This window comes from Lonchura striata, chromosome 1 (assembly GCF_046129695.1).
Source record: "Lonchura striata isolate bLonStr1 chromosome 1, bLonStr1.mat, whole genome shotgun sequence".
Taxonomy (NCBI): domain Eukaryota; kingdom Metazoa; phylum Chordata; class Aves; order Passeriformes; family Estrildidae; genus Lonchura; species Lonchura striata.
Genome location: NC_134603.1, coordinates 120147181 through 120173640, shown reverse-complemented (window position 1 = coordinate 120173640; position 26460 = coordinate 120147181). Strand labels below are relative to the sequence as shown.

The window sequence follows — 26460 nt, the reverse complement described above, 5'->3', positions numbered from 1 at the left end:
ATTTGATTACTGCCACATTCTCTCATGCCTCTCTTTCACATATTTCACACATTCACAGTGAACCTTTGGTGTTTACTGTCCTACTCTGTCAGCATCAACCACATGAGAACAATTTAGGCATTTCACAAAGTGAGAAAGACATGCTACAGCTCTGCCCTGCAGTCAGAGAGTTAAGTTAGCCAGCAGGAACCTCCTGCATGCAAAACAGGCTTCCTAACAGCAATTATATCATGTGAATAGAATTCCTGCATAAAAAATTTCATTTAGCCTTGAGCTTCAGATACATCTGACAATCTGAAATATTATTTCAATTTTATGAATGGAATTCATATTAGAATTATTATTTATGTTAGAAGCATAGAAAATGATCCTTACATATAGAATAGTATGGTCCTTTATTTTATAGGATTAAGTGAAACACAAAATGTCATGTATGATGTGTTTAATCTCTAAATTGAATTTAGTTCAAGTTATTCTAAAGATTCAGTGTGATATTTTTCCACAAAAACTGTTCATGTATGTACTGTGTCTGGCTGAGGCAGAGTTCATTTTCTTCATAGCAGACTGAATGGTGCTGTGTTGTGGATTTGTGACTAAACTACTGTTGGTAACACAGCAGTACCTCAACTACTGCTGAACAGTGCTTGCACAGAGTAAGGACTTTCTCTTTTTCCCCACTTTGTCATCAGCCCCACCCAGGAAGAAATGCTGCTGATGGTCCAGAAATGTGGGAGTGGAATACAGCTAGGACAGCTGACCCAAATTGATCAAAGGGATATTCCATCTCACACAGCATTGCAATCAGCAATAGAAAATGGAGGTAGACAAAGGAGATTGTCTTCCAAGGTGGCTGCTGCTTGGAGACAGGCTGACACTGTCCTGCTTATGGGAGGTAGCCAGATATTTCCTTGCCTTTTAACTTCCACTTTCCTTCATCTATCACACTGTCTTTATCTTAACCCACAAGTTTTCCTGCTTTTGTTCTTTTGTTATGTTCTCTGTCTTACTGCAGGGAGGTGAATGAGGTGAGTGAGTAAGTGAGTGAGCGAGTGAGTGAGTGAGTTGAGTGAGTGGCTGCCAGGTTGACTGGATGCTGGTGCCTGGTGCTCCAATGCATGCATGTCAGGTGTGTAGTAAAACACATTTGGTTATCAGGAATCTGCTGTTTGCTCAGCAAATCCTGCAATCCAGTTGAACATATTGAGACCAGTCAATGGGTTATGGCAAATAAGCAGTGTACTAGGGCAGGATTACATGAGTTAAAGGACAACTCTTACAAACATTTAGGAAACTCACAGCTCAAAAAAGTTTGTATACTTTACTTAAACAAACATGTTTCTCTGGAGCTAGTCTGGCATTCTACATCACTGGTGAATGCAGACTATTTTACTTTTTTTGAAGTTACATATTGGCCTTTCACAATGCACTTACGTTAAGTGATTAACTTCAACTTAATAAAGGAGAAAGGGGAAATTGTTACTCTGAGACCAAACTGGTACCAGTGGAAAAGTGTATGGAAAAGAAGAACTGATGAAGACTAAAAAAACAATCTGTTTTCATTCCATTCACTTCAGTATGTTCAAGTATTTATATGTGATACTAAGGAAGGGGAAAGCAGCGTAACACAAACCACAGGCTTTACCCAACTTGATTTTTGCTTCATTTAAATATATGTGGTTGAAATAAAAAATATATTTTGAGAATGCAACAATTTGATTATTTCCTGTGGTGGAGTATCTCAACAATCTTCATTAAATTGTATCAATTACCAAATACCATTATTGATACACTTTCTAAATGTCTTACAAGTTGGTTTGTTTCTTTCTTTCTTTAAAATGCCAACTCTTAGACCTTGTTAAAGCTGCTATACTGAAGAAATGCTTATCATTATTGTTGTTTCCACTACAACCCACTTACAGCTTGTGGCCAAGTGGCCTTTATGCTGCTTTCTCACAAGGTCATGCTTTGTGCTATGAAGCAGTCAAGACTTGTTCTGGGCTTTATCAGAGACTGCTCAAAAAAGGTAAATTCCCGATGGCAATGCAGGTTTTCCTATGTAGTTCCTCCTTTCAATTCATTTGACTAATAGCTTTGGAAACTGGTTCTTTGAGAGGATTAAACCAGGACTTGTCTGTGTGCGTGATACCCAGCTCCCATCCCGCGCTCCTCAGTGGCCTCCTCAGGCTGCAGTGCACCCCCTGAAGCATCGGCAGAAACTCACGGAATAGTTCGGGGTGGCAGAAACTCACGGAATAGTTTGGGGTGGGAGGGACCTTAAAGATCCTCCAGTCCCAACTCCCCTGCCTTGAGCCGGGACACCTCCTACTCCAGCAGGTTGCTCAGAGCCCCACCCAGCCTGGCCTTGGAAACTGTCAGGGATGGGGCGTCCTGCATTTGTCTGAGCAACCCGCTCCAGTGCCTCACCACCCCCACCGTAAGTGGAAGATGGAGGAGGCGCGGGTCGCTCCCAGGGACTCTTCCCGCAGCGCTGGGGAGAAGCGGGAGACAGGGAACACCCTACAGCCGAGTGCGGCTCGGCCGGGAGCGGGAACAAAGGGAGGAGGGAGAGGTGGGAAGGGAAGGGAGCCACGTGACGCGTGGCGCGGGCGCACCGGAAGGGCACGGCGCGTGCGGGCGTGACGTGGCGGCGGCGGAAGTGCGTGCTGTGTGTGTGTGAGCGTGTTTTGGTCGGGGCAGAGGCGGCGGCGGAAGTCGGCGGCGGGGCTGGGTGAGGCACGGCTGCGCCCCCGCCCCTCGCCCCCACCGAGGAGCCGCCTCCCCTCTTACCCCTCCTCCGCCCACCCTGCTCCGGCGCGCCCGCCGGCCCCGACCGACGCGCCCGACGGACGGACGCCGCTGCGCCGCCGCCCCGGCTCCCCCAGCCCGGCCAGGTGAGGAGGCGGAGGCGGCGCGGGGGGGCTCCGGCGGCGGCGAGACGCGCCTCGTCCGGGCTCCTGCCGGCAGCCGCTCCCCCGGCGCTGCGGGAGCGCCGTGCCGCGGTACGGGTGGCCGAGGTGGGCAGCGCGGCGTGCGGAGCGGGGACGCTGCTCTCTCCTTTCCCGGCTCAAAATGGCGCCCCCGGTTTTCCCACTTCCCCTTATTCCTGCGCCTGGAAGGGAGCCGCGGGGGAGGGGAGGTGGCGGCGGGGGATGGAGGGGCTGGGCCCGGGAGAGCGGGGATCCTCCCCTATGTGCGGGCGCTCCTGCGGAGAGGTATCGCTGTCTGGGGCCGGCCCTCAGGGCTGTGCCCCTCGAGTTGCTTGTGAGATATGGAAGGGGAGGTTGGGTGGTGGGTCCCTCGCTTTCCCTTTCGCTTGCGTCTGGAAGAAGGACGGTGAACTAGGTGGGAAGTAAAATGCTCCCGAAAATGCGTCGCCATCGGGGGGATCGCAACAGGCCTAGTATGCTGGGTATCTTCTGCATCGCACGCAATTGGAACTAGACAAAGCTGGGGTAGGGTGGAGGACCAAACCTAAGCTTTTTGTGCTTTAGAGAAGAGCTGAATTGCATGAGAAGTATCAAAATGTTCCAAACGGGGCCATGAAAGGCTGTTCGCTCGGCATTTGTAATGATTTTTTTTCTACCTTATACCTCTTTAAGAGCTTGAGGATGGTAACGAGAGGCTAAACAGCAAATTAAGCAGCTGAAATTAATACATTTCTTTCATATAACATTCAAGCAAAGTAAAAATCGTAGTATTTTTTATTTTTTCCAGTTTTATAGTGTCTGTTCAGAATTACAGTCATGCTTACCTACAGATTGCTTGTAGATATTGTTCTTCCATAATGAGAAATGTCAGGAAGAGGTAGATGTTGGCTGAAGTGAGGTAACTAGAGACAATGGTATTGTAGTCATCACTTACATTTCCTGTATGATAAACCAGTTTATCTGAAAGCAATTGCTACCATTCATCATTCAGATGAGCTTTTGAGATGGCTAATACCTTTAATTGTAGGGCTGTGATTTTTTTGCAGCAACTGTGTTGATGCACTTGTTTAACTTAGTCTCATTATGTTTCTATGTAAACTGGCTTACATATTGCAAGCATTTTGCTGGTTGTCCCTGTCACTGTCTTGAACACTACAGTAAGGTATCACACTAATTCTGCTGAACCTAGAAGAAAAATTCAGTTAGTAGGACTGGCTAATGCATAAGGCTTTTTACTTACTGACTTTTAAAACATTCAAGAAAGTCCAGTATAAAAAAATTTAAAGTAGATAATAGTTGCAGCCTCACCATTGTATGCTTTATGTCTGTTAATGCAGCATACAAAAGTTTAGCAGTAAGAACAGTGTTGTTTGCTATGGCATATAAAAGTGGTGGAATGTTCCAGTTTTAAATTTATCATGAATTTTTTCCTGTGGCCTTTCTATTTGATAATATGTTTAATCACATTAGTTGTAGGAACAGTACTCACTGTCTTAATCTCTTCTGGCTGGCTTTTGTCACCAGTGTTACTTTGATACTTCTTATTAGCTGTCTTGTAGTTGAAATAGTCCAGTGCTTAAGCTTGCATGACTGAATTATGCCATTAAATTGAGGGTTTGTGGGTATTGGCTGGGGCTGTTCGTATTTTGTACAGAGGCTCAAGCATAATAAGATTTGTGTTTGATCTGTTAAAATACTTAGTACTCTTTCATAAATAAAACTCAGACTGTCCAACAGCATACAAATTTCTCTTCTGGAGTGAGGAGAATATGCAGCATACAGTAAATTAGTTGGTGGGATTATGAGGAGTACTTAGCTCATAATATACTCCAGGCTTTGTGTTCTGGCATTTCAGCATGGACCTGCTCAGTCATGGGGGGGATATTCAGAAGAGTGAAAGTTCCTACTTAGCATAGTGACCTATGTATTTATACCGCCCAAGACTGCAAAATGGAGTTTTTATGTTAAACTCTATAAAAGTAAGAAAATCTCCCTCATTTCCATCCATCTGAAGCCATCTGTCTCAAAAAATTTTATATTTGTTGGACAATACCCTTTTCCTGACCTGGAGTTGGGGCAACTGAGAGGCATTTTAAAAACCTTTATTCCATTTTCAGTCTCATGAGAACGGTGAGGCAATACAGTTATTATAATTCACACCATCACAATCAGAAGCTATTTCCTAATTATAATAGACCATAAGTGTTTCTTGGCCTATCAGCTTTTTGTCACGCCATGCTGTAGATGCCTTAAAGCCAATCATCTAAAACTACCCCTCGTGCATCCCAATACAGTGCATCTTTCATAGTTCTGTTTCTCCAAAGTAAACCCTTCTGTCAATCCCTAAGAAATCTCTACAAATCCATTTCCCACATAAAGTATTTTCTTTAGCAGATTTTTATACTAGTAGATCACTTCCATAACTCCCATATGTATCTGTTTAAGAGCTGTTTCAAGCCAAACAGTTGTGTACTTGCCTATGTGTAGGTGAATGAAAATGTCTTGCCCAGGTTTTCTTCCTTTACATAGTCCAAACATATTGATTACATTGCGTACAAAATTAGAAGGGGAGCCATATCAGTGGAATTTTTCCCAGGAAGTTTTTACCAGAGCTGAGTTTGTAGTGTATAGGTAGGGTACTGAATTTACTGTTCCTCCCAGGTTCTCCAAGTTTGTATTTTACTGATGAATTAAGAAGTAGTAGAACGAATGTGACCTGAGACTTGGAGTGTGCATGGGGGACTGTAGCATTGAAATTTTCTTCTGAATCTTTCTGAGGCACTGTGTGCTCAGCTCACAGATGTGCAAAGAACAGCCCAAAACCATTGTGCAGTGGCTGTGTCAAACTGCAGTACTGCTTCTCTTCAGATTAAGCAGGTACTTCCCTTGCTTTTTGTGTATGCTGCCATGTTGTAAAATTCAACTACAGAGTTTTGGCATCATCTGAAACTTCAAAAGATGATGATTTCTGTATACACTTATAGAAGGTGTTAGTGACTTTTATTAATATGTCACAATCATCTAAATGTGTTCTATCAGGTTTTCAGTCTTGCATTTTCTTTTATCCTGAGCTGTTGAAAAGTGGGTGGTATGACTAGTAGGTTTCATTATTAATTTATTAGATGTATTGAAGTGACTGTTGAATGAATGAGGTTTACAGTATGTTTCTTAGATGGCCTTCCTATCAGGTGCTGTGGTCTGCTATCAGCTTGAGAGCTGGTTATTTTTGTACATGGTATCTGACTGTCTAGGATGATTTCAGGGGAGGGATGCTGTAAGAATGTAAACTTCTGTAGCTTGGGCATCTGTAAAAATTGAATCAGATATTTTTATTCACAACCTATGTCAGCTTTGTGTTCTGAAGTAGTTTTGCAAGGGGTATAATTAGTGTTTTGAAAGTGATAAAAATCTGAAATAACAGCCACCTGTAAATGCTCAGGTGAAATTGATAAATATTATGCAATTTTTTTTTCTCATACCTCCTTTTGCTGTCAGTATGGGAAACAGCAAGCAAAAAAGCAGTCATCGGGAGTAACCTGTGCAGTGGCTTGATTTCCTCACTGTGTGTCATCTAGAAGTCACTTGCTCCCAGGAGTACTAAGTCACACAGTCATTGGATATTGTCCTTATGTTTCTTTGAATGCTGCAGAGTCTGGAGAAACATGGGGCATATTAAAAAACAGTGTTTTTAATTATTTCATGGTTGTCCAAACACACTAGAATGCTACAGCAAACGGATGGGAATTTTTTAAGTTTAAAGTCTTAATTTCTTTTCTAGAGGAAAAGATAAACAAATGGGTAACAGTATTCTGAACCACCTCTATTTTGGTTATGCCTTGCTGCATTCTCTATTGTTGTACAGTTAGGGAGAGATTAACTGTTGTCACTGATCCATTTTTAGCCAAATCACTCCACAACTTCTGAAGCATATTTCCACATCATGGAGGGGAGAAGAGTCTTGCCTGAGAACCAACACACTAGTAGGGCAAAATTGTTGATTTATGGTATAAGGATGAGAGGTCTAGTATTTTTAAAATAACTGGATCCATTCCTGTATTCTGAAATACTTCCCCAAAATTAGTTTAATGAATAAGAACTGTAGTATAGAATTAATGTGGTAGTTAATAACAACGATGGTAGGATTTGCAGGGGCTTTTTTGCTTCATCCTTTCACTGTGGAATACTTTCACACATTTCTAAGAATATATAGCTAAAAGTTACTACTTGATGGATTGCTATACAATTGAAATTTTAAAAATACATATTTTTAAGTGTGATGTAATAGTCAAATGGGACACAAACTCAGGACAGAATGCAAAATCATTGTAACCTCCCTTAAAGAAGGTAAATTATTTTGAGAGATGTGAGAAAAGGAGGAACATGAGCAAATAAAAGTGCCTCTAAGATGCTGTAAATATTTTTAAGACCTATATTCTGCTTACAATGAGAAATTAAGTATCTGTTTTTCAGCTGTTACATTTTTCAGTAAATAATGCTAAGATTTTTGTCCTCATTTACTCCATGAATATTAGTTTGCAAGGGAGTATGTTACTGAAGGGTAAGGTTCTGCTAGGCTGCTGAAGCACTTTCCAGGAAAGAAGGGTCTTCAAGACTTGGGTTGAGGGAGGGGGAGAGTTAGGAAGGAGAGGGTGGGCTTAGCATCTGAGCTAGGCCTGTAGTAAACAGGAATACTTAAGTGCCTAATCTATGTGCTGAGGGGTTTGAAATAGGAAGATGGCTAAAGACTACTACTTGGTTTAAAATGTAGTTGCTTCATCACAAATAATAAAGAACAGGGAGTCATTTGAAACTTTTATGTTTGCTTATTTTTTTGCAATATACGAATTAAAGCCATTTTTTGCACCAGGAGCATGTACTCTAACCTAACTCACGTCATAGATGTTAGAAAAGGTGTATCCCTGCAAAATCTGCTTAATTCAAATAAATGATCAGCTGGAGTAGGACAAAATTATGAACTAATTTTGAGAGGTCTTTTGTATCTGCTGTTAAGTGTGTAAAAGCATAAATATTAGGGTCACAAGTGGTACCAGCAGAGTCTAAAGGCTTCTCTTTCTTTATGAGTAAGTACTGTGGATGGGGTTTTTTTTAAGCAGCTGGAAAGAAGAGTAAGCAGACTAAGTAATGCACTGTTCATACTTGTTCTTATCAAAATCTCTGTTGTTAATATTGGTCTAGGACATGTGTAAGTATTGGAAATAGAAATTTATCATAGTATGGTGGTTCTCTGGTGATTTGTGCAAAGTGGTCTGGAATTCTTATGGTCATTTGGTTTTCATATGGAAGGCTTCACTTTTGCTTCTCAGTACAGTTGTTAATTAGAGAGGGTATTAGTGGTTTGTGTGTGAAGATCTGTACTTTTATGTAAGGAAACTGTGTTTGATAGATGGGATAGAAGTGAATTGATGAACTACACTTGCAAAGAAGGTACTGTGGTATTTGAGTTTTCCCAAATTGCTCGGATTTTTAGCATCCTTGAGCAGTGTTCAAGACTTTGGAATATTGGTTAGCAATAGCATAATTATGAAAGTTATTCCTGCTTGTCATTTGTTATTTTACTGACAATTTGAAAGTCTGAATCTATTGTGTTTTAAATCAATCTTGATTTGTTAAGACATAACTGGAGACTGAGGTCTTGCAAGAAACAGCATAACTGGATTTTAATGTGCTAATTTGAAGCTTTGATGGGAAGACTAGGTGTTGAAGAAGATAACTTGTTCATGTATCATAAATTCTAGCTATAGCTGACAACTTATCAGTGATGGTACCTGGAGTCTAGACTGTTGACTTCGGTAAATACTAGGTGAAGTTATATAAAATATATTGCATTAGTGAATGAGACTTTTCTTACTTGGTTTGTAAATCTAATGCACACACTGTCTTTTCACAAACTAGGTTGTTACTGGCAGAAGAACCAGAACTCAGATCTCAGTGGAACTTGGTTTCAAAAGCTGTTGAAACAAAGGACTGCTTTCTAATTTGGACATGGCTAATCGAGGAGCAACAAGGCCCAACGGGCCAAATGCTGGAAATAAAATTTGCCAATTCAAACTAGTACTTTTAGGAGAGTCTGCAGTTGGCAAATCAAGTTTGGTGCTTCGTTTTGTAAAAGGACAGTTTCATGAATTTCAAGAAAGTACGATTGGAGGTGAGAAAATTACCCTGTTAGTTTGTTACGTGTTATGTGTTTATATTGTCCTTGCCCTTGAAAACCTTTAATGTAACAGCACTTCTAGAGTGGGTCATTGACAGCAGGGATCAAATCTGAGCCCTGTGTCACTAATTGAGAACTATAACTTTCTGAGTTAAACACAAGCATCCTTTTCAAGCGGAGGTATTAAACGTGTTCTTGAACTGCATAGTTTTGAAACCTGAGCTAAATGTTACATTTTGTTTGTAAGTGGGTGTGTGGCTCTTTTAATTGTGCTGCATGCTTAATGCATTAAATAACTGCTTAGTAAGAACTATAAGCTTCTATGAAAGTAGAAGCTAGTTTCTGTGAAAAAAACCCTAGCATTGCATCTTCCATAAGGCTTGTGTTTGTCTCTTATGCATTCTGACTTTGATTTTGGAGAACTTGCTACATTTCTGGAAATATTTTTGTGTTAATCGCAGAATTTATTGTGCTGGTTTTCCATTTTTTGATTTCAAACAAAACAGGTGCTGGCTACCAGAATTTTTAAAAATCTGTTTAACTTTAAACAGATTTTATCACACTTTTCCGTTTGACAGATTTCTTAAATTATATTGTAGTTTGTGTTTGTGCTTTGAGCTGTATTCCTCCTTGGATAAATTTAAACATTTCCTAAAACTACCTAACAGCACACAGACTTTACAAGGTATGAATTTTGTGAATTGATAAATACTCTCCAGTAGTTGCTGTTGCAGCTTGCATGAGTCAGCCTGTTCCATTGTAATATTTATGTGAAGGCCTTCTAGTGGTCTGTATGTCTTCACATACCAACAGTTGTTGAAGTGTAAAAACACTGGAAAGCTTACAAAAATAGATACAAGCTGAATTTCATTGCATTATTCTTTTGCCCTGTATCTAGCTGTTAAATGTATTTATTTTTTCTATCTGTCAGCATAAATAGACAACCATGTATTTTCTACTTTAGCAGTCTTACTATTGCACACTTTTGGCTTTGTGCCTTTTGTCATGGCTTGAGGATAGGTGTTAGTATGAAAGTTTCTGTATGTTCTGATAAACAGCTGTGTGGTAATACAGAGAGCATTCTCAAAGATGTGTTGTGAATTAACTTTCCAATAACAACAAGGTTTTTAGTTTAAAACCAGTTAAATTTAAGTAAAATTAATTTAACCTCTGTTTAGTTTTTTCTTGTTTTAGTGTTTGGAATAACCAAAACCCTGTTACACTGTTCAAAATCTAAACAAAGGTTATACAAGAGCCTAAGTTCAAGTTCAGATGTGTAAGGTTTAGTGTAATCTGTATTAACTTGTGCCTCTTCTCTATCAAGTAGAAACAAGGAAATTCTATATAATACAGCTGAGAGCTATTACATGCAGCAATGTTAGGATTCAGAAAAGTTTTCTATAGAGAAAGCTGTCTAACTCTGTGGCTTGTAGTTGCCTAAGGCATAATTTTCTTTGTATACAGAAGGGCCTTCTAACAAAGAGAGGCTTATGTGCATTGTGAATCTGGATAAAAACATCTGAAAGGGAGTGCAGTTAAAGTCAGACATGGTGGATGGTGGTGGTGTGGTTTTGCCACTTCAGATTGTAGTCAGGCCTGTTAGTTGCTTAAGACAAAAGTATGGCTGTTAAAGATGATAGACTTTCAGATAATTAACAGATGATTAATTGTCAATTTACTATGGCCTTGGCAAGGTCGAAGAAAGTTAGCCTTTTTTTCAGAGATTAATTGGCATTTTAAAGTGGTTGAAATGTTATTTTTGACAAAAACAAAAGAGGATTGAAAAGAATAAACTTCTTGTTTAATTCTCTTTCCAAGTACCTACCTTCATTTATACAGTGTAGGTACATTTTTATGTTAAGAGAATAATTCTGAGAACTTGAAAATCATCTTGTCTCTGCCTTGGAGAAATACAATATTGAGCTGGTTCTGGGGAGGAAGCCTTAGTTTAGTACAGGATGTATGGTGTTTTTCCACTCTGTTTTGCTTCTGTGCTGCTTAGGGAGCTGCCAAGTGGAGCCTGTTCTACCAGTGTTCGGATATGTAACATTTAGAGAGATTTATGTTGATTTAACATTGGAACATCAAAGCTTTTACCTTCTCCAGCCTGCCTGCTCATCTGTGATGGATGCTAATACCCCTGAAGCAGGAGCACCTGACCACTTAAGGAGTCAGCTTCTGGTCACAGTTTAACCCCAGCCAGCAGCTAAGTACCATGCAGCTGCTGCTTACAGCTGAGACAGGGACACTTCTGTATGCTAGTTACAATGTCCTTTACAGAGCAAGATTGGCTTCATTTTGGCTTCTGTTATGAGCTGAGTTGAAGGTTGGAGCAGTTTTGGAATGATTCTTACACTATGATGTCGCAGAGTGTGTAGGACAGGATGAAATCCCAGATATGCAAGCATTAGGGGCTGGTGTCTCTTCAGTCTTTTGATTTAAATTGGCCACAGTCTGTCAGTGAGCCTAGTGATCAGAGTTCCTGCTTCAGCTAAGTAGTGAGAGTTCCTTAGTTTAGTTTTTAATACTGATTTCTGTACTGTGTGGGCTCTCACCTCCATACTTCTGATTATTCCTTAATCTGAATGGAAAACTTTTACTAGTAGTAACTGTTTGAGGACTTGGAATGAGTTAGTATTTTCTGTAACTGGAAGACCATTATTTATGGTAATGTGTTCAGCTGTAGTAGAAATGGCTGCAAGTTTCCCTGAAACTGCAGGCTGTTGAAATTTTGCTGAAGTTAATTGTTGAGATTACTTGCAAAGTCAAAAATATAGTTGCTTTGACAACAAGAACTTACAAGAAGTGCTTCTTTCTTCAGACCTGTTAGCTAAGGTGAAGTTGTTAGGGGCTGAAAATCAAAGTTTGAAGATGATATTCAAGCAATATAAATGTGTAGAATTAAAATATCTGAACTGTTGTATTAGAGTATGATGGGGTTCTGCTACTGGTACACTAGTATACATCCTTCTTCAACAGACTGTATCTAGAAGCTTTAAGAGAAGGCTTATGGTTACTCAGATTCACTATAATGAAAACAGAAATTCTTTACAATTTTTGCTTTCTTATGTCTAACCTGAGGAATGTCCAGTTGTTTAAATAACTCCTCTATGTTCATCAGAGTCACAGACTGTCAGCTAATGCTTGCATCAAACTTGTTGTATTTAAATAGTAGGCTTGAAATGTTTTGCATCTCTGTGAGCATAACTATATATATGACTATAGAGATACAAGCAAACTTCTGGTTTCAGCACCTCTGTTTTTTTTGTAGCTGCTTTTCTAACCCAGACCGTTTGTCTGGATGATACAACAGTAAAATTTGAAATTTGGGATACAGCTGGCCAAGAGCGGTACCACAGTTTAGCACCCATGTACTACAGAGGAGCACAAGCAGCTATAGTGGTATACGACATTACAAACGAGGTAAGTACTGGATTAGGGATGCACAAAGGGGATTTGGAAGTTACCAGTCTTGCACTGATCTTTACTTATTTTTTCTCACTGACTTGTGTAAATCAATTCATCATTTTGCAGAATCATAGAATGGTTTGGATAGGAAGAAGCCTTTAAAGGTTGTCTAGTCCAATGCTCCTGCCATGGGCAGGGATGCCTTCTGCTGGACCAGATTGCTCATTTCATACTGCACTGTGTAATGTCAATTTGTGTCTCTAAACTTTTCTGGCTAAAAGACTGTTTCTAGAGTTGGGTTTTTGTTTGTTGTTGTTTTTGGGTTATTGTTATTGTCTTTTGGTTTGTTTTTTGTTTGGTTGGTTTTTTGTTTGTTTTTGGTTTTTTTGTTTGCTTTGGGGTGGTTTTCTTTATTAAAAAGAGGGAAAGGAAGAGGAAAAATCCTCTTGTAAAAGTGTTTTCTAACCCACCCTTAAATCAGTTAGTTCATGGAGTTTGAGCTGTTACTCTCATCACATTGCTGGTGGCACCATGGTAGTGAAGACATTATTTTAATATTGTATTTTTGCAAATTTTGATTAAGGATTGGAAAGGTAGCACAGTCTATTGAGACCATAACCTAGAGGTTATTAGATTTCTTTTTATTTGAACTTGGATGAGATAAGCTTCACTAGTTTCTGATAAAATTTGACTTACAACCCAAAACTTTCAAAAAATCCACAGCAATCATGTACCATAATGAACAGTCCCCAGTAATTAAAAAGTAATTTTGAGGCCTTTTCAATGAATCTTCCAGAGAAACTGAAATTGCTGTTTTCTCTCTTAACCACTTCTTTCCTTACTCTGTCTACACAAAGATCTTCCTACCTGTTTACTTCAGCATTATCACAGCTAAGCACAGTTGAGAACTAAGGCAGGAATGTTTCATTTTAAAAAGCTCGGTTGGCAATTTGGAGTGTGCCTTTGGACTAAGGTAGCAGCCTTGCATTGGCGTTTTGTGCTTGAAGTGTAGATAACAGAGATGAGGATAATAGGTGAGTAAAAAAGGATGATAAAACTCAGTTGCATCATTTATAATCATTAACAGGAGTCCTTTGCCAGAGCGAAAAATTGGGTCAAAGAACTTCAGCGACAAGCAAGTCCTAATATTGTAATAGCTTTAGCAGGAAACAAAGCTGATCTAGCTAACAAAAGAGCTGTGGATTTCCAGGTATGTACATTATTTTTTGTTCATAGATATTGCATTTTGTTTGAATAGATAGTAAATAAACCTACGGGGAGCTTATACACATAGCCTAGCTAGTTATTATGGGGGTCATGTTGTTAAATATAAATGTCAACTGAGACTAATTAAATTATACACGCTACCAAAAAACCTATTTCTGTACAAGTAATATGGAGGAATAGGCTTTTTGGAATAATTAATTTGACTTTGAGGAATAATTAATTTATTTGCGTATCTTTAAGGCTAATTGAGTATCTGTTCTTTGATGTGACCTCTTTCTGTCTTCTACCCAAAATTACCAGTAACTAGAGTTTCGGTGGATGAGATAGCAGTAACTCAGTGCAAGCTGTTCTGTCTGGCTTGTCAGCCAGAGAATTTTGATTATCATATGATACAAAGATGATTGATGTGCCTAACTTGCTTAAGCTGTACTGTTGAAGCAATGTTGAAATTTTAATGGAGCTTTTCATGGTATTTCTTTTGGTTTAGTGATTACATCTGTGCTCTCACAGATCATCTTCTAGAAAGTTTAATCAAGTCATCAGAAAATAGTCTTTAAGCTGAATTAAATTAACTACAGGTAGTTTTGGTCCATTCATGATTGACTGACTTTGAATTAAGATACTGTTTATTAGTCAGTAATTTACAGTTTTTAATCTGTTTGGTGTCACTGAGATACAGCTGCATATAATAATGAAACCTTTTATAACTCTGGAGGGTTGAATTATAAGGTTAGCAGTGGTTTAGATGTTTTTCTGCCAATTTTTTAATTTTATACTTTCATGACAATTGACATGAGACTTTGGTGTTTTATGAAAAATTGTTACATTTAACAAAAAGTTCATGCATGACTGCTGTCAATAATATAAGCGCATTTAACTATCACAGTAGATCTACCTGTACTATTTCTTGAACAATTACAATTTCAATGTTTTTTAAATGTTAGGGGGTTTGCTACTGTGGATTTATGGACTCCTTGTGGGCTTGACAGACCTTTCTCATTGCAGATAGCAATGAGTATTTGTTAATGTGTTGTTTCAGGTATAAATTACATAGATCTTAGCAGATGACACAATTATAGAGCACTGTAGATTATTCTTATCATCATAGGTGTTCTGTAGTTCAGTTTTTTCACAGATTTCTTATTGAATGCAAAGGCAGTTACATAAGCATAAGCTGGAGATTCTCAGCTGAATTGACTAATAAGAAGCGGCAAAAATAGTAAGGTTCTTAAGAGCAGTGTTTCAGATTAAAATTCATACTGAAAAGGGAGGTAACATGGTAAAATACTGAATGCCACTTATTTGCTGGAACTGTGAATTTGTATCAGGATAATAAAACTTTTCTGATCCATCTGCCTCAGTGGTTGAAAGATTTAAGATAGTTCATAGACTGCCTTTTTCCAGGGTAATAATGGACTTGATGGCATTTGGTGGCACTTTCTGAAACTTATTTGTTCTTACTATCAGAGCTAATGCTCTGCATTGAGGCTGTCTCTTTCATAAATATTTTCATTTATTATTTAGTTTTGCATGAGATTTTTTCACCTGGATATTTTTAAGATTATTAGGGATCTTCAAGATTCCACTTCTAGTCGTTGAACTGATTGGTGAAATTTTAACTTCTCCATAGCTGGTATATAACATTGTCAGATGAGTGTTTCCACAAACTGTCTTTCTTTCAAAATGCTGTAGAGATTGTTCCTTTGTAGCAATTAAAAGTACAGTGTGTAATGATTGTATGAGTTTTTTTTTTTTCTTTTTTTTTTTTTTTAATGAAGTAATGTATTCTTATTTTAACTTTCAGGAAGCACAGGCTTATGCAGATGACAACAGCTTATTGTTCATGGAGACGTCTGCCAAAACATCTATGAACGTAAATGAAATATTCATGGCAATTGGTGAGTTTATGAACAAAACGAAAACTTTAAAGGGAATGGTTTTCATGTGATTCAGACCATGGCAATCCTCCTAACCTAAGATCTGTGTTTTTAATGTAAATTATTTTTGGTATTGAAGTGTTCTTACTCCCTTTCATTTGTTTAATTTTATTTAAGCAACTGTCTGAAATCCAAAAGCTGTGCCAAAGATGGCAGTGTGTGCTTAAATTCAGTGTCCAAGTTATAAGTAAAGGATCCTGCATGTGAAAAGTAAAACTACTCATATATTTTTAATGTAACATAATCTTAGGGATTTCTGTAAAGATGCTAATGTGTAGTACTAAGTACAACCCAAAAACTTTTGTGTTTCATGTGTACCCAGAATTGTATTTAATTGTTAATAAACTTCTGAAAGTGGAGGAAAAATAATTAATTTTTTAGTCTGGCCACTAATCTATTCAGTAGTAACCTTAATTATAATAGATGCTTTGCTAGTTGGTAGTAGTAATGTATAGCATCAAATAACCTCACTCAATCTGTTTTGTCTGTTGCACCTCTCTAACCCGCTATTTGTGAAAAATCATCATTGATGTTAAAGTTAAATATTTTTAAAGAGGTCTTAATCTTCTGCTTTCCAAGCCAGGAAAGCAGGAGATAATTTGTGGTGTCTTTCAAACTTCCAGCAGATGAAATTAAATTGCCAGTATAGCAACACTTTATAACAAGTACTTACTTCATATTAACTGTAAATACTTGAAAAAGGGGGATAGATGCAGACACTGTGTCTGACAGCAAAGTATATTTTTCTCATAAATGTTCAAGATAGGCCTGCATTTAATGATTAGAAATGCTAAATTTTAGTATTCTGGTGAAATTTCAAAATTATGTTTAATGGTGCAGGTTGCTTCCTGTTTAAAAAAAAATCCCCAAAAATCTGATGGTTTTTTAAATTGGAGATATCAATAATAATTATTGCCTCCATATTTGAATGAAGCCTACAACATAAATTTGAGGAAAAAAATGTCCAATTAGGGGAAAAAATGCCCACACAGTTGTGTGTTTTGTCTGTAATGTTTTTCCATGTCAGAATTTTACATCAGTGGGGTGAAATTCAGCTTTGTCAGTACATCAGAACAAGATCTGTGCAGCAATAGACTCTGAATGGAAATTCTGATGAGGTTATAAGTATTGCATGTCATTTGGAATGGCCTGGAAATACGGATGCAATCCTCAGGACCATGTATAAATATGATATTAAAGCTGAGAGAAAATGAAAATGTTGAAAGAATTGTTGGATACATGCTGCAGCTGCTTGTAAAGTGACTGCTTCAGCACTCATTCAGAACTTCCAGTTAAAAAAACCCAATGCTAATTCAGTTATAGATACAGTTCTAGAATCCAGAACATTACTCTGAAGACATTTTTCTTCTGGTGCATTGACCCTTTAAACTGGCTCAGCAGCTTAGTACCGTGTGGATTCTTGGGTTTTACCACAGAACTGTAGAATGGCTCAAGTGAGAGGGGACCTCAGAGTGGCTTACCCTTTTGCCCAGCACCCTGAGGTTATCTGGTACCACATGTTGATAGCTGCTCTGCAGGTTTTTTTGGCTGTGTTTTGTTCATTTTGGAAAAAGTTCTTTTAAAAACTGACAGAAGTAATTAATTTGGAGTGAAACATTTTGGCCAAACTGTAGAACAAGGGTGGTTGTTGGGCCCTGGTAAGATAGGCCTATGGAAGTCCTTTTGTGTAGAACTTAGCAATTTTCTGATGGAGAGAAATCTAGGAGAAGCTACTGCTCAGAAGGGTGACTGCTTTCACCCTTATTTTTTGTGTTAAGACTGAGGAGGAACCTTGTAGCTACAATGGCAACAAAGAAATTACCAGTCAATTGACTCATAAGAATTGAAGAGACAGATTGAAAAAAAAAAAAAAAAAAAAAAACAACCAGGCGTGGCTTGATCTGGTGTTGAGGGCCATTTTATATGTTGTTTGCAAACACTTATTCTAGCTGGATATCTGGGAATTGTTTGACCCATTTCTGTCAGTGTTTTGTGCGTTTTTAATGTTTCTGTATCTTTTTGCACTAACATCCTGATCTTAAAGACTTTCCTGTGTGGGTGGATTCCCACAAGAACTGTTATTTACTGGCATAGCACACCTGTGCAGATACATTGTACTGCTTGAGTTACTAATGCATTTCACTCCTGAAAATAATAAAGTAGCTAATCTTTAAGAAGTGTCTTCACTTCTTTCATTCCCAATGCACTGAATCAAATCAGAATATATAAACAGTATACTGATATGTCTATAATGTGTTGTTCTGTTTACTCAGGTGATTTAATCTTAGTAAAATCTCAGGTTTAACTCTACTTCCTGTTCACCTTACAGCAAAAAAATTGCCTAAGAATGAACCACAGAATGCAGGAGCCAGCTCTGCCAGAGGAAGAGGAGTAGACCTTACTGAACCTACACAACCACCCAAGACTCAATGTTGTAGTAACTAAAAGATCAATTGCTTTAAACTGTTCTGAATATTCTTCTGCTTCCTAACTGTTAATAACCATGGAATTGGAGTGCTTAACCTGGTCCAGTACAGCTTCCAAACAGCGAAGAGACTTACGATAATAGTCAAGTTCATGATACAGAGTTTTTTTTTCACCTAAAATTTTAACATGCATGTATCCACCACTGGCTGTAATGTTTCAGCAGTAGAGGAGAGATGGAGGCGGAATAAACTTCCTTCACTTGAAAGGTTTTAAAATTCAGTTGTTATTATTAGGGGTGTAGAAGAACTACTTTCTGTGGACCTAATTGGCCAGTTCCTGTAGCCTCAGTACTGATCACTGTTATAATAAATAGAATTGGGTCTTTCCATAATTCTCAACTGTGCTTTAAAACCTCCTTAGAAACAGGGTCTAAAAATTACTTAATTGCAGTATTGATGCAACCACTTGTTTCTGCAGGTATCCACTGTTTAGTTATACATTCCATAGGTTAATAATTTTATTACAAATAATACATTAACAATCTTTAAAAATCCTATGCTTGTGAGAAAGTGGAGTTTTAGTTGGTACACTGTATGTAAATTATATCAACCCAGTTAGTTATCTTAATGAATTAGTGATGAATCAAGGCTAACTTCATTTCTAATCTGTTCAGAGGGTACAGACCAGTAAATTCAACTCTACAACTTAGGATATGGGGTTTTTTGTCCTCTACAAACTGTAAGAGCTCTTCAAGTAAAACCACAACAAACGCGGTGTCTGTGACTTCTTTCTTGTTTCTGATCATTGCTGGCCATTACAGTTTGTTTTTCCCCTAAGGAAAAAAATAGTGCACTAACGATTATGTACATCCAACTTGATTTTAAATTTGGATATTAATGTACTGTAAATAGGTACTCTGCATTGTAGTCTACATTTGTTTAATACTTTCTGTAATATTTAAGAGTTGCTTAAAGGTATACAGAATGTACAGTTACTTAAAGCTAACTTTTTTCCTCTCTAATCAAAGGGGGTTCTGAGTTCTTCCTTTATGGCTAGAACAGTAATAAATGATGCTCCTGTATCTGTAACATAAGTACTGCTGTCTGTCAGTAATGAACTTCGCAACTTTGTTTTCCAAAGTACATTTTATTTTGATCAGTCCAGTATATTGCACTAATTCTTTTAGTTATTTTCATTATATGAAATCTACAAAGTGTGTCAGAAGAGATGAATTAGTCTATTTAAATGTTGAACTGATAGAAACTTACTTGTGCAGATTTTAAATTTGCAGTAATCTGGGTTTAGCAAGAAAAATGACAGTTCACCAGTGTTTAGTTTTATATTGAGGTGCTCAGGTTTGAATAAAGTGGTTTAAAAAAATTTTGATTACTGGTTCTTATTGAGAGTTTCAGGAGGTTTTATCACATTTGTACAGTTCCAGACAAGATGTCTGATTCACTGTATGGGTCAGCATTTAAGATGCTTACAATAAATTTATAGCACAGCTAAATATAAGCTTGTCCTATTATATTGTGGCACTCCAGTTATTCTATGATAAATCTTTAAATGTTGAGGTAATTGGGTATCTTATCATATCCATTTAGAAATATGATCAAAATAGTAATATTGTCTCTTGAACCTGCAGCTAATGCAGTCTTTGCCAGTTGTTCACAAGGTGACTTATTGCATTGCAGTGTCTCTGAGCTGACTGTGTTTCTTCTGCAGCTTGTGATTTGTAATTGATTTTTGTGTCTTTTTCAAGCTCTGGTGGTGGTTTAGAACCCAGTGGTGATACAGTCTTTAGCAGTTCTTGACCAACATCACCTGGAGTTTGTCATGAAATGAATTAGAGTCTGTTTTTTCTGCCAGATGTGTATTTGAGTCAGATTAAATGGCATGGTTTTGTCTATTTTGGAGGCATTTTCATGGCTTTAGACCTTGATACCAGCACATTCTCTTGCAGTTCTTACAGCTGTGACTTGGACCTGTTGCAAAGAAGGTGTCGGTTTCTTCTTGCTCTGAAGTCTCACTGTGGATGAAAACTTAGATAAAATTTTCTGTCTTCAAATTGAGTTCTTCAGAGTCACCTTTGTATGCTAGAATTGGAGTAGTGTATCTATGTTCTTTGAATTTACTTCATTGTTACTGAAAAGAGACAGTTCTGGATTAGTTTGATTTTTTTTTTTTTTGTTTCCTTATTAGGAATTCCATTTTTACTATGCCTATAATTCTTCCTAAAATATTTTCACTGATTTTGTTTCAGGTTGCCTTTTGAGTCACTCTGAAAAATACCTTTATTGGAATAAAATAGCTGTATTCTATCTTGCAGATGATTAATAGTGTTTGAGTCAGTTGTCTCCTGTGAGAGATACTAGATGCTGGCACACTAAGTCCTGTTTTGTTGAACGGCATTCATGCATTCTCAAATAATGAGTGAATGTTAAGAGTTGGTGCAAGTACTTCAGGTAGTCCAAAACCCCTCAAAACCCATTAGAAACCAAAATAAGAAACTGGCAAGTAACATTGTTAGGGACAGATGCAGTATGAGGTACAGGGGTAACAGATGTTCTTTTTACTGTTGCTCTGTGATTTCCAAGAGCCCTTGTAGTTCTCTAGTATCCCTCTACGAATCTGGTTTATTAGTGCTGATATTTCCACCATTCTGGTGTTTTCTCTCACATTAGAAGAGCTGTGCTCTTGAGAGACATGACTCCATTTTTATGTAAGACTTCATATGCATCATCTGAAGTTGAAATAGTATTTATAGTATACTGTGTTTTTAAAACATACTGCTGTTACAGTATCAGCCTTGTGTTAAGGAATGGGAAAAAACCTGAGATCATAGTTAATAATCTAGTTCACAGGCAACAATATATATGTCATTGAATCTATTTCTGGTTTTACAGCAAAGTTTTCTCTTTTTTTTCCCCCTTCCATTCTTAGAAGACTGTTCTGGAATCCTAATCTCTTGACTGCAAATAAAGTCTTATGAGGAGTCTTAGGTGACATTTAATTCAGCTTAAAACTGCAGTCTAATATGAAGATCATGCACTTTTGTTTAAAAGCCAGTCAAGGTGTAACTTCTCTATTTTTCTCAAATTCTTTTTCTCCTATGAGAACATGTGCTTTCAAGTGTCTGAATGAACTCAGCAAGATGTTTCAGCTCAGACTGTTTCTGGCAGCCTACAAATTCTAGTACTTGAAAATAATTTGGACATTATTAGGATTTACTGTTTACTTAGAGGATACTTTAAATATCTTACTTGGTTAAGGCACCCAAGGGAGCAAGAATTCTTAGTCATTGTCGGAAGTTGAGGACTAACCCTGTCCCTCAACATTTCTGAAATAAGAGAATTAAAAGTGTTAGAAATTGTAACGGTACAGGGGGCTGATCATGTCAGATTTGAACACAGAGCATAAAGGAAAGAGCTCTGAACCAAAGTGCTGTATTGGAGATCCTCTGTGGCTGCCCTGGGAAGCCATTTCTTGTGTTAGGGGAGATGTTCTGTCCCCTCCGATGTGTTGGCATAAAGGCAAAAGCGATTCCAGGCAGAAGGAACTTGTTTGGGATGTGGTGGCTTTCTAGACAATGAAGCTGGCTGCAGTGTGTTCATTTATATTGTATTTTTAATATAATCTGGCTAGATGGGGGATTGACCTCTGAAAAGGGGTGTATGATTTGGCATTGCTTACGCAGTAGTTGTGTTTCTTGGGCAGTATTGGCATCATCGAGTGTAGGAGACAGCTAAGTGTAGTCTGTGAAGGCAGATTTCTTCTGTCTTAAATCAGAAAGGGATTCAAAACACCAAACTGAAGGACATACCTTTTTAATTATAACTTTTAGATGCCTTAAGTTGTGCTCTGTATGTTTCTTTGTGCTTGTTTCACACTTCTTCCTCTGATTTCCATGGAGAGCTAGAAGAATGTGTAAAATACCCTTTGGACCCTTGGTGCAGGACCACCAACTGTATGCTTAACCAAGGCCATAATAATAACCCACATGGAACAATCTGCAAGAAAGAGTAGAAATCTTGTCCCTTTTGGATACAAGTCTTTCTTGTCTGCAGACCAGAGTCAGGGCAAAAGAATCAACAAAACTTAGCTGACCTATCAATATAGGACTAAATTAAGAAGATGGCCCATGTCACCACCTCCTGCTCCTTGTATCTGACCATCCTCTTTTGTTGCTTATCTGGAGCTGAAGAAACATGTCTATACTTCTTGTAAGAACACACTCCTTGAGGAAAAATCAAGGCTCACATTGCGTGAATTTTTTTCTTTGATGTGGTACATTTGGTGGAAAATTAATTGTATTAGATTAAATAAATGTGTATTCTAGAAGTGGTTCAGAAATGTGGATTTTAATCATAAAAAGTTTAAAGTACCTCTGATGAACTTCAAACCTTAACTTGTTAGCAGAGCTTGAATTTATGGTATCCTTAATTGCAGCCAGCATGAAACCCTCTCTGTAAGGAATGGCTGGAGGCAGGTAACAAGACCCAGAAGCAATTTGGTAAAGAATTCATCCAGCCTCAGTTCTTGCCTTCATCAGTCTCTTTGGAATAAAATGTGTTTCTATCGCACTAATGCCTCTGAAAACATTGCAGCCTTTTTGTGAGTTAATGCTGTATTCCAGTAAAGGTGTGACTGAATTTCTGAAAGAATAGATGGGCTACTGCTGAACTACCTGTTTTGATACCCGTACCAGTAAAGGTCACATAGCTGCAGAAAGCTTATTTGAGGTAAAAAACAGCTTTAACAGCAGCATTGAAAAATGGAGGTGGTGGGGTACACAACAGTTACCTAGATCAGTGTCAGTGCATGATAAAGTTGGTTTACAGTGTTTCTCAGGCTGGCAGATGAGTGCAAGTTGTTGTATTTTTTTAATATCTGGAATTGCTTTTTTCAAGTATAGAACTTTTTTTTTTTGTCTTGACCACAAGGAATTCTCACAAATGGTCCTCCCTTTTTCTAATATCTTTGACTCTTCATTAATTTTGGTCAAATTTCATATGGAGAAATATGAAGAAGTCTTTTACAAGATGTGTGAATGCGCACACATCACAGGAAGAAAGAGTGCTTCTGGTGTCAGCTGCAGTGTCAGTCCACTCCTTACTAGTGCCAGGGAGAGTGATAGAGAAGTGGTGTAGTGCTGGGCATGTACTTCAAGCAGAGGCTGGAAGAGAATGTAACTGCAGGCACAACTCTTCACACACCAGCTTTTTTATGTAACTTTGCTTGTGCACCCCTTTGTAGGAAAGCAAGTATCTTGCTTGTAATCTCACAGCTGGTTGATGTACAGAGAGGGCTTAACTGTAACAAAAATCACCAGGTGGGAAGATATAATGACTAGAGTTGCTAGTCTGCAAGAGCTTCTTCTAGTGTCCCTTGTAACAGGGGTGGGTGAAGAAGCATTAGGAATGTATCATTGTTTCTCATTGTAATAAATAACTGATTCTGTACTAAAGAAAAGCAAGGTTCTACTTCATAAGGAAACAGATCTGAATAGTTCTTTCATAAGAGTAAAATACAATAGATTCCTATTCCAGAAAGTAATAATTTGGATTATTCAAATCATGTTTTCACTTTGCTGGTAGCAAAATGTGGTGGCACTTAGTCCAATGAAACAAATGAATTTAAATAATATCTTAAGCATGGTTCATTGACACAAGGACTTTATCAGGTAAAAAATCAGAAGCCTGTCATAAAGTGATGACACTTTACACCTCTTGATTTAAAAAAAAAACAATCATACTATTCTTACAGAGGTCACTTGTGTATTATGGAATGCTTCATAACTATTATATTAGTAAATTGAAGTAAATGCTTTAATTCAAATATTGTGCTCAGGCTACTTATCTAATAAGCTGAATACTTGTCATGGTTTGAATTGTCCAATAGCAGTTTCAGTTGTGAGGGAATTTATCATGTCTCCTTCACATTGTCAAGCTAAAGGAATTGCTGCTTTTTATCTCTAGATACCAACTGCCAACAAATCTATAGATTAATTTATGCTTACTTTTGCTTTTTTTTTTTTTTTTAACTTAATTGGATTAAGGGAAAAAAATCCTGGTGTGGAATATACTTACCTATAATAGCAACATGCATTAGCCCAGCAACACCTTCCATTCCAGTGAACTTTGGAAACCTCATTCCTTATCAGCTGTAAAAATCTGCATTCTCCAAAAGGACTGAGCATACACTTTCATAATAGACTGGTCTTGTTGGTCTCCTCATTGCCTGGTTCTTCTCTTTTTCCCAGTAATCAGCCTTGATTAGTCTGGCAAAAAATTAAAGAATTTGCTCTTTGTCATTTTTATTTTTGTGGAAGGAATCTGTGTGAGAAAGCTGTTCAAACAATAAAAGTGGAAGCTTTTGTTTCAGTAGCTGTGACACTTTGACAGCCATCAAAAATCTTCAGAAAGCATGTATCTGACCTACTTTCATGGTTGTCCAGCACAATAAACCTGTCTTCCATGTCTCTCTTCCATGTGGAATTTTTATCTTAGCAAATCAGTATTGTTTTTATTAAAGAATTATTTATTTTCTTAGAAGTACCAGGATTGTTGATATTGGCAAGATCACAAAATGGTGTGGGAGTGGGAATTAATCCACAAGGAATTCAAGTGAGGAATTAATCTTCTGCCTATGTGTCTCAGAGAATTTAGCAGTGTAGAATTTAGGTACTGCAAGGACCTGACTCTAATCAGCACCTCTGCCTGTCTGCCTGTCCTCCAGGCAGAGCTTTTATTTTCCTCCTGTCCCCATGTACCTCCAATTTTTCCACTCCAGCTCCTTGCTCCAGTGTCCCCCATCAGCTCAGTCTCTCACCTCACTGTGCATCCCCAGTGCTGTTCCCTGGCCTGGCACCTGGTGCTGCAAAGCCAAGAGTCAGAGCTGTAGAGCCTCCAAGCAAGGCACTTCCGACAGAGCCCCGGTGGTGCAGAGGGACCTGTCTGAATTCACTATCTGCACATTGGCATGTCTCTACCTGGCATGGGCAAACTGATGCTGCTTTCGAAATATTGTTACTTGCTCTGATTTGGGCAAATTGACAAGAATGACAAAAGAAGCACTGCTGATGCCATTTCAGCCAAATTGCCAAGTGGTAGTTGAAAACCTGACTGTCTTGGAGCTTTCCTAGAAAAAAAAAGACATTTGGCTTAACACATTCAAAACATATTTTCCAAATCCTATTCTCAGAAACAGCTGAGCTGTTTTACCTAGAATTTTTTCTCAAGTGATTCTGCTTCAGGCTTGGAAAAATTCAGTATGAACTGCTGCTTGCATAACATCCTCTCCCCCTAAACTGGCACGTGACATACATGCACAGACACCATAACACAAAATCCTGACACCATGTGAGCAGCTAAGTTTGTCAGCCTATACTTCATATATCTACTAAGTATGAAAACAGTGTTTATATTCAAGTTGATTATGCTTTTTTTTTTAGTATCTAGCATATCTAGCATTTATGGATGAGAAAAATCAGACAAAAATGCATATGCTATTGTATTCTCTGTTATGAGATTTCTGTTTCAGTTAGTCTTTGTTAACCACTGATAATTCATCACCAGGGCAAAGTTGAGCAGCAGTAATACCTCACAGCCACATTACAAAACCAGCCTTTGGGAATTTCATCCTACTTTAACCTCATTCCTTTACTGGGGCTCTCTCTTTGCATTCCATACAGCCACACCTGAATGAACTATTTTGCACCTGTTTTCCAGGATTTCAGCTAGCAAGTACATTTATTTTTGATCACACTACTTCTCTCCATCACCTGTGTATTGTAAGGATTTCTGCAGTTTGTGTTTCTGTCATGGCAGTTAGATAAAATATCACTAAAGTCAAAGCCCTAACCTCCTTGAGCTCAAATTAATCCTAATACATCTTAATGAATCAAGTGCCTCTGATCAGCTGAGGTAGATCAATTACAACATATCTTCTGCCAAGGGTGATATTAAGCAGAACCATTTAAAAACCCCTTATGACAGTTTAGTATAGCTTATCCTTTCAGAGACAGCTTGCAGCTGGCTACAACTCTCAATCTGCTGTAGGATCAGTTTATAGGAAAGTCTGTCTCTATACAAGAGGTGAACATCAGACTTCTGAAAATGCTGCACCACTCTAGCAGGGAAAGGTAAGGAGGTACATGGCTAAAACCACTTGCGCAGGTCCCTTTTTTTTCTGCATGATTTGAATTTGAGACTGAGAGATGGCACAAAACTTCAGTGCTTTCATTACAATGATGCATTCAGGCCTGAGAAAAATTAGGACTAATGTATACAAAACACCTGGTAAGCTATTTTTTGTAAATCTTTTAAAATTAACCCATTTTATATTTAGTATATATAAAAGC

The 26460-nt window shown here is 38.0% G+C and overlaps 2 protein-coding genes across 6 annotated transcripts; one reads left to right on the top strand and one right to left on the bottom strand.

Annotated features, from left to right (window-relative positions):
- Positions 1-2354: 2354 nt before the first annotated feature.
- RAB5A (RAB5A, member RAS oncogene family) lies at positions 2355-24583 on the top strand. 5 transcript variants are annotated; one of them, XM_031503869.2, is made up of 6 exons: positions 2355-2434; positions 8841-9093; positions 12371-12522; positions 13595-13717; positions 15539-15632; positions 18001-24583. In XM_031503869.2, the coding sequence occupies exons 2-6, from the start codon at positions 8931-8933 to the stop codon at positions 18114-18116; spliced, it is 648 nt and encodes a 215-aa protein (XP_031359729.1). In that variant the 5' UTR covers positions 2355-2434; positions 8841-8930; the 3' UTR covers positions 18117-24583. The 5 variants fall into 5 exon arrangements, with proteins under 5 accessions (XP_031359729.1, XP_021393792.1, XP_021393793.1 ...); XM_021538117.3 differs by lacking the exon at positions 2355-2434 and adding an exon at positions 2656-2891; XM_021538118.3 differs by lacking the exon at positions 2355-2434 and adding an exon at positions 2954-3014.
- PP2D1 (protein phosphatase 2C like domain containing 1) lies at positions 20195-24913 on the bottom strand. Its single transcript, XM_077782250.1, is given in 8 exon segments — positions 20195-20243; positions 24188-24274; positions 24276-24312; positions 24315-24344; positions 24347-24474; positions 24476-24705; positions 24708-24784; positions 24871-24913. Coding segments are annotated over 8 exon segments (681 nt in total).
- Positions 24914-26460: the final 1547 nt, after the last annotated feature.

Excerpts from the sequence above, each read along its gene's own strand:
- RAB5A (XM_031503869.2), top strand. The coding sequence starts at position 8,931 with ATGGCTAATCGAGGAGCAACAAGGCCCAACGGGCCAAATGCTGGAAAT. Across the intron at positions 9,094-12,370 it reads TCAAGAAAGTACGATTGGAG|CTGCTTTTCTAACCCAGACC; the intron begins GTGAGAAAATTA and ends TTTTTTTTGTAG. Across the intron at positions 13,718-15,538 it reads AAAGAGCTGTGGATTTCCAG|GAAGCACAGGCTTATGCAGA; the intron begins GTATGTACATTA and ends TTTAACTTTCAG.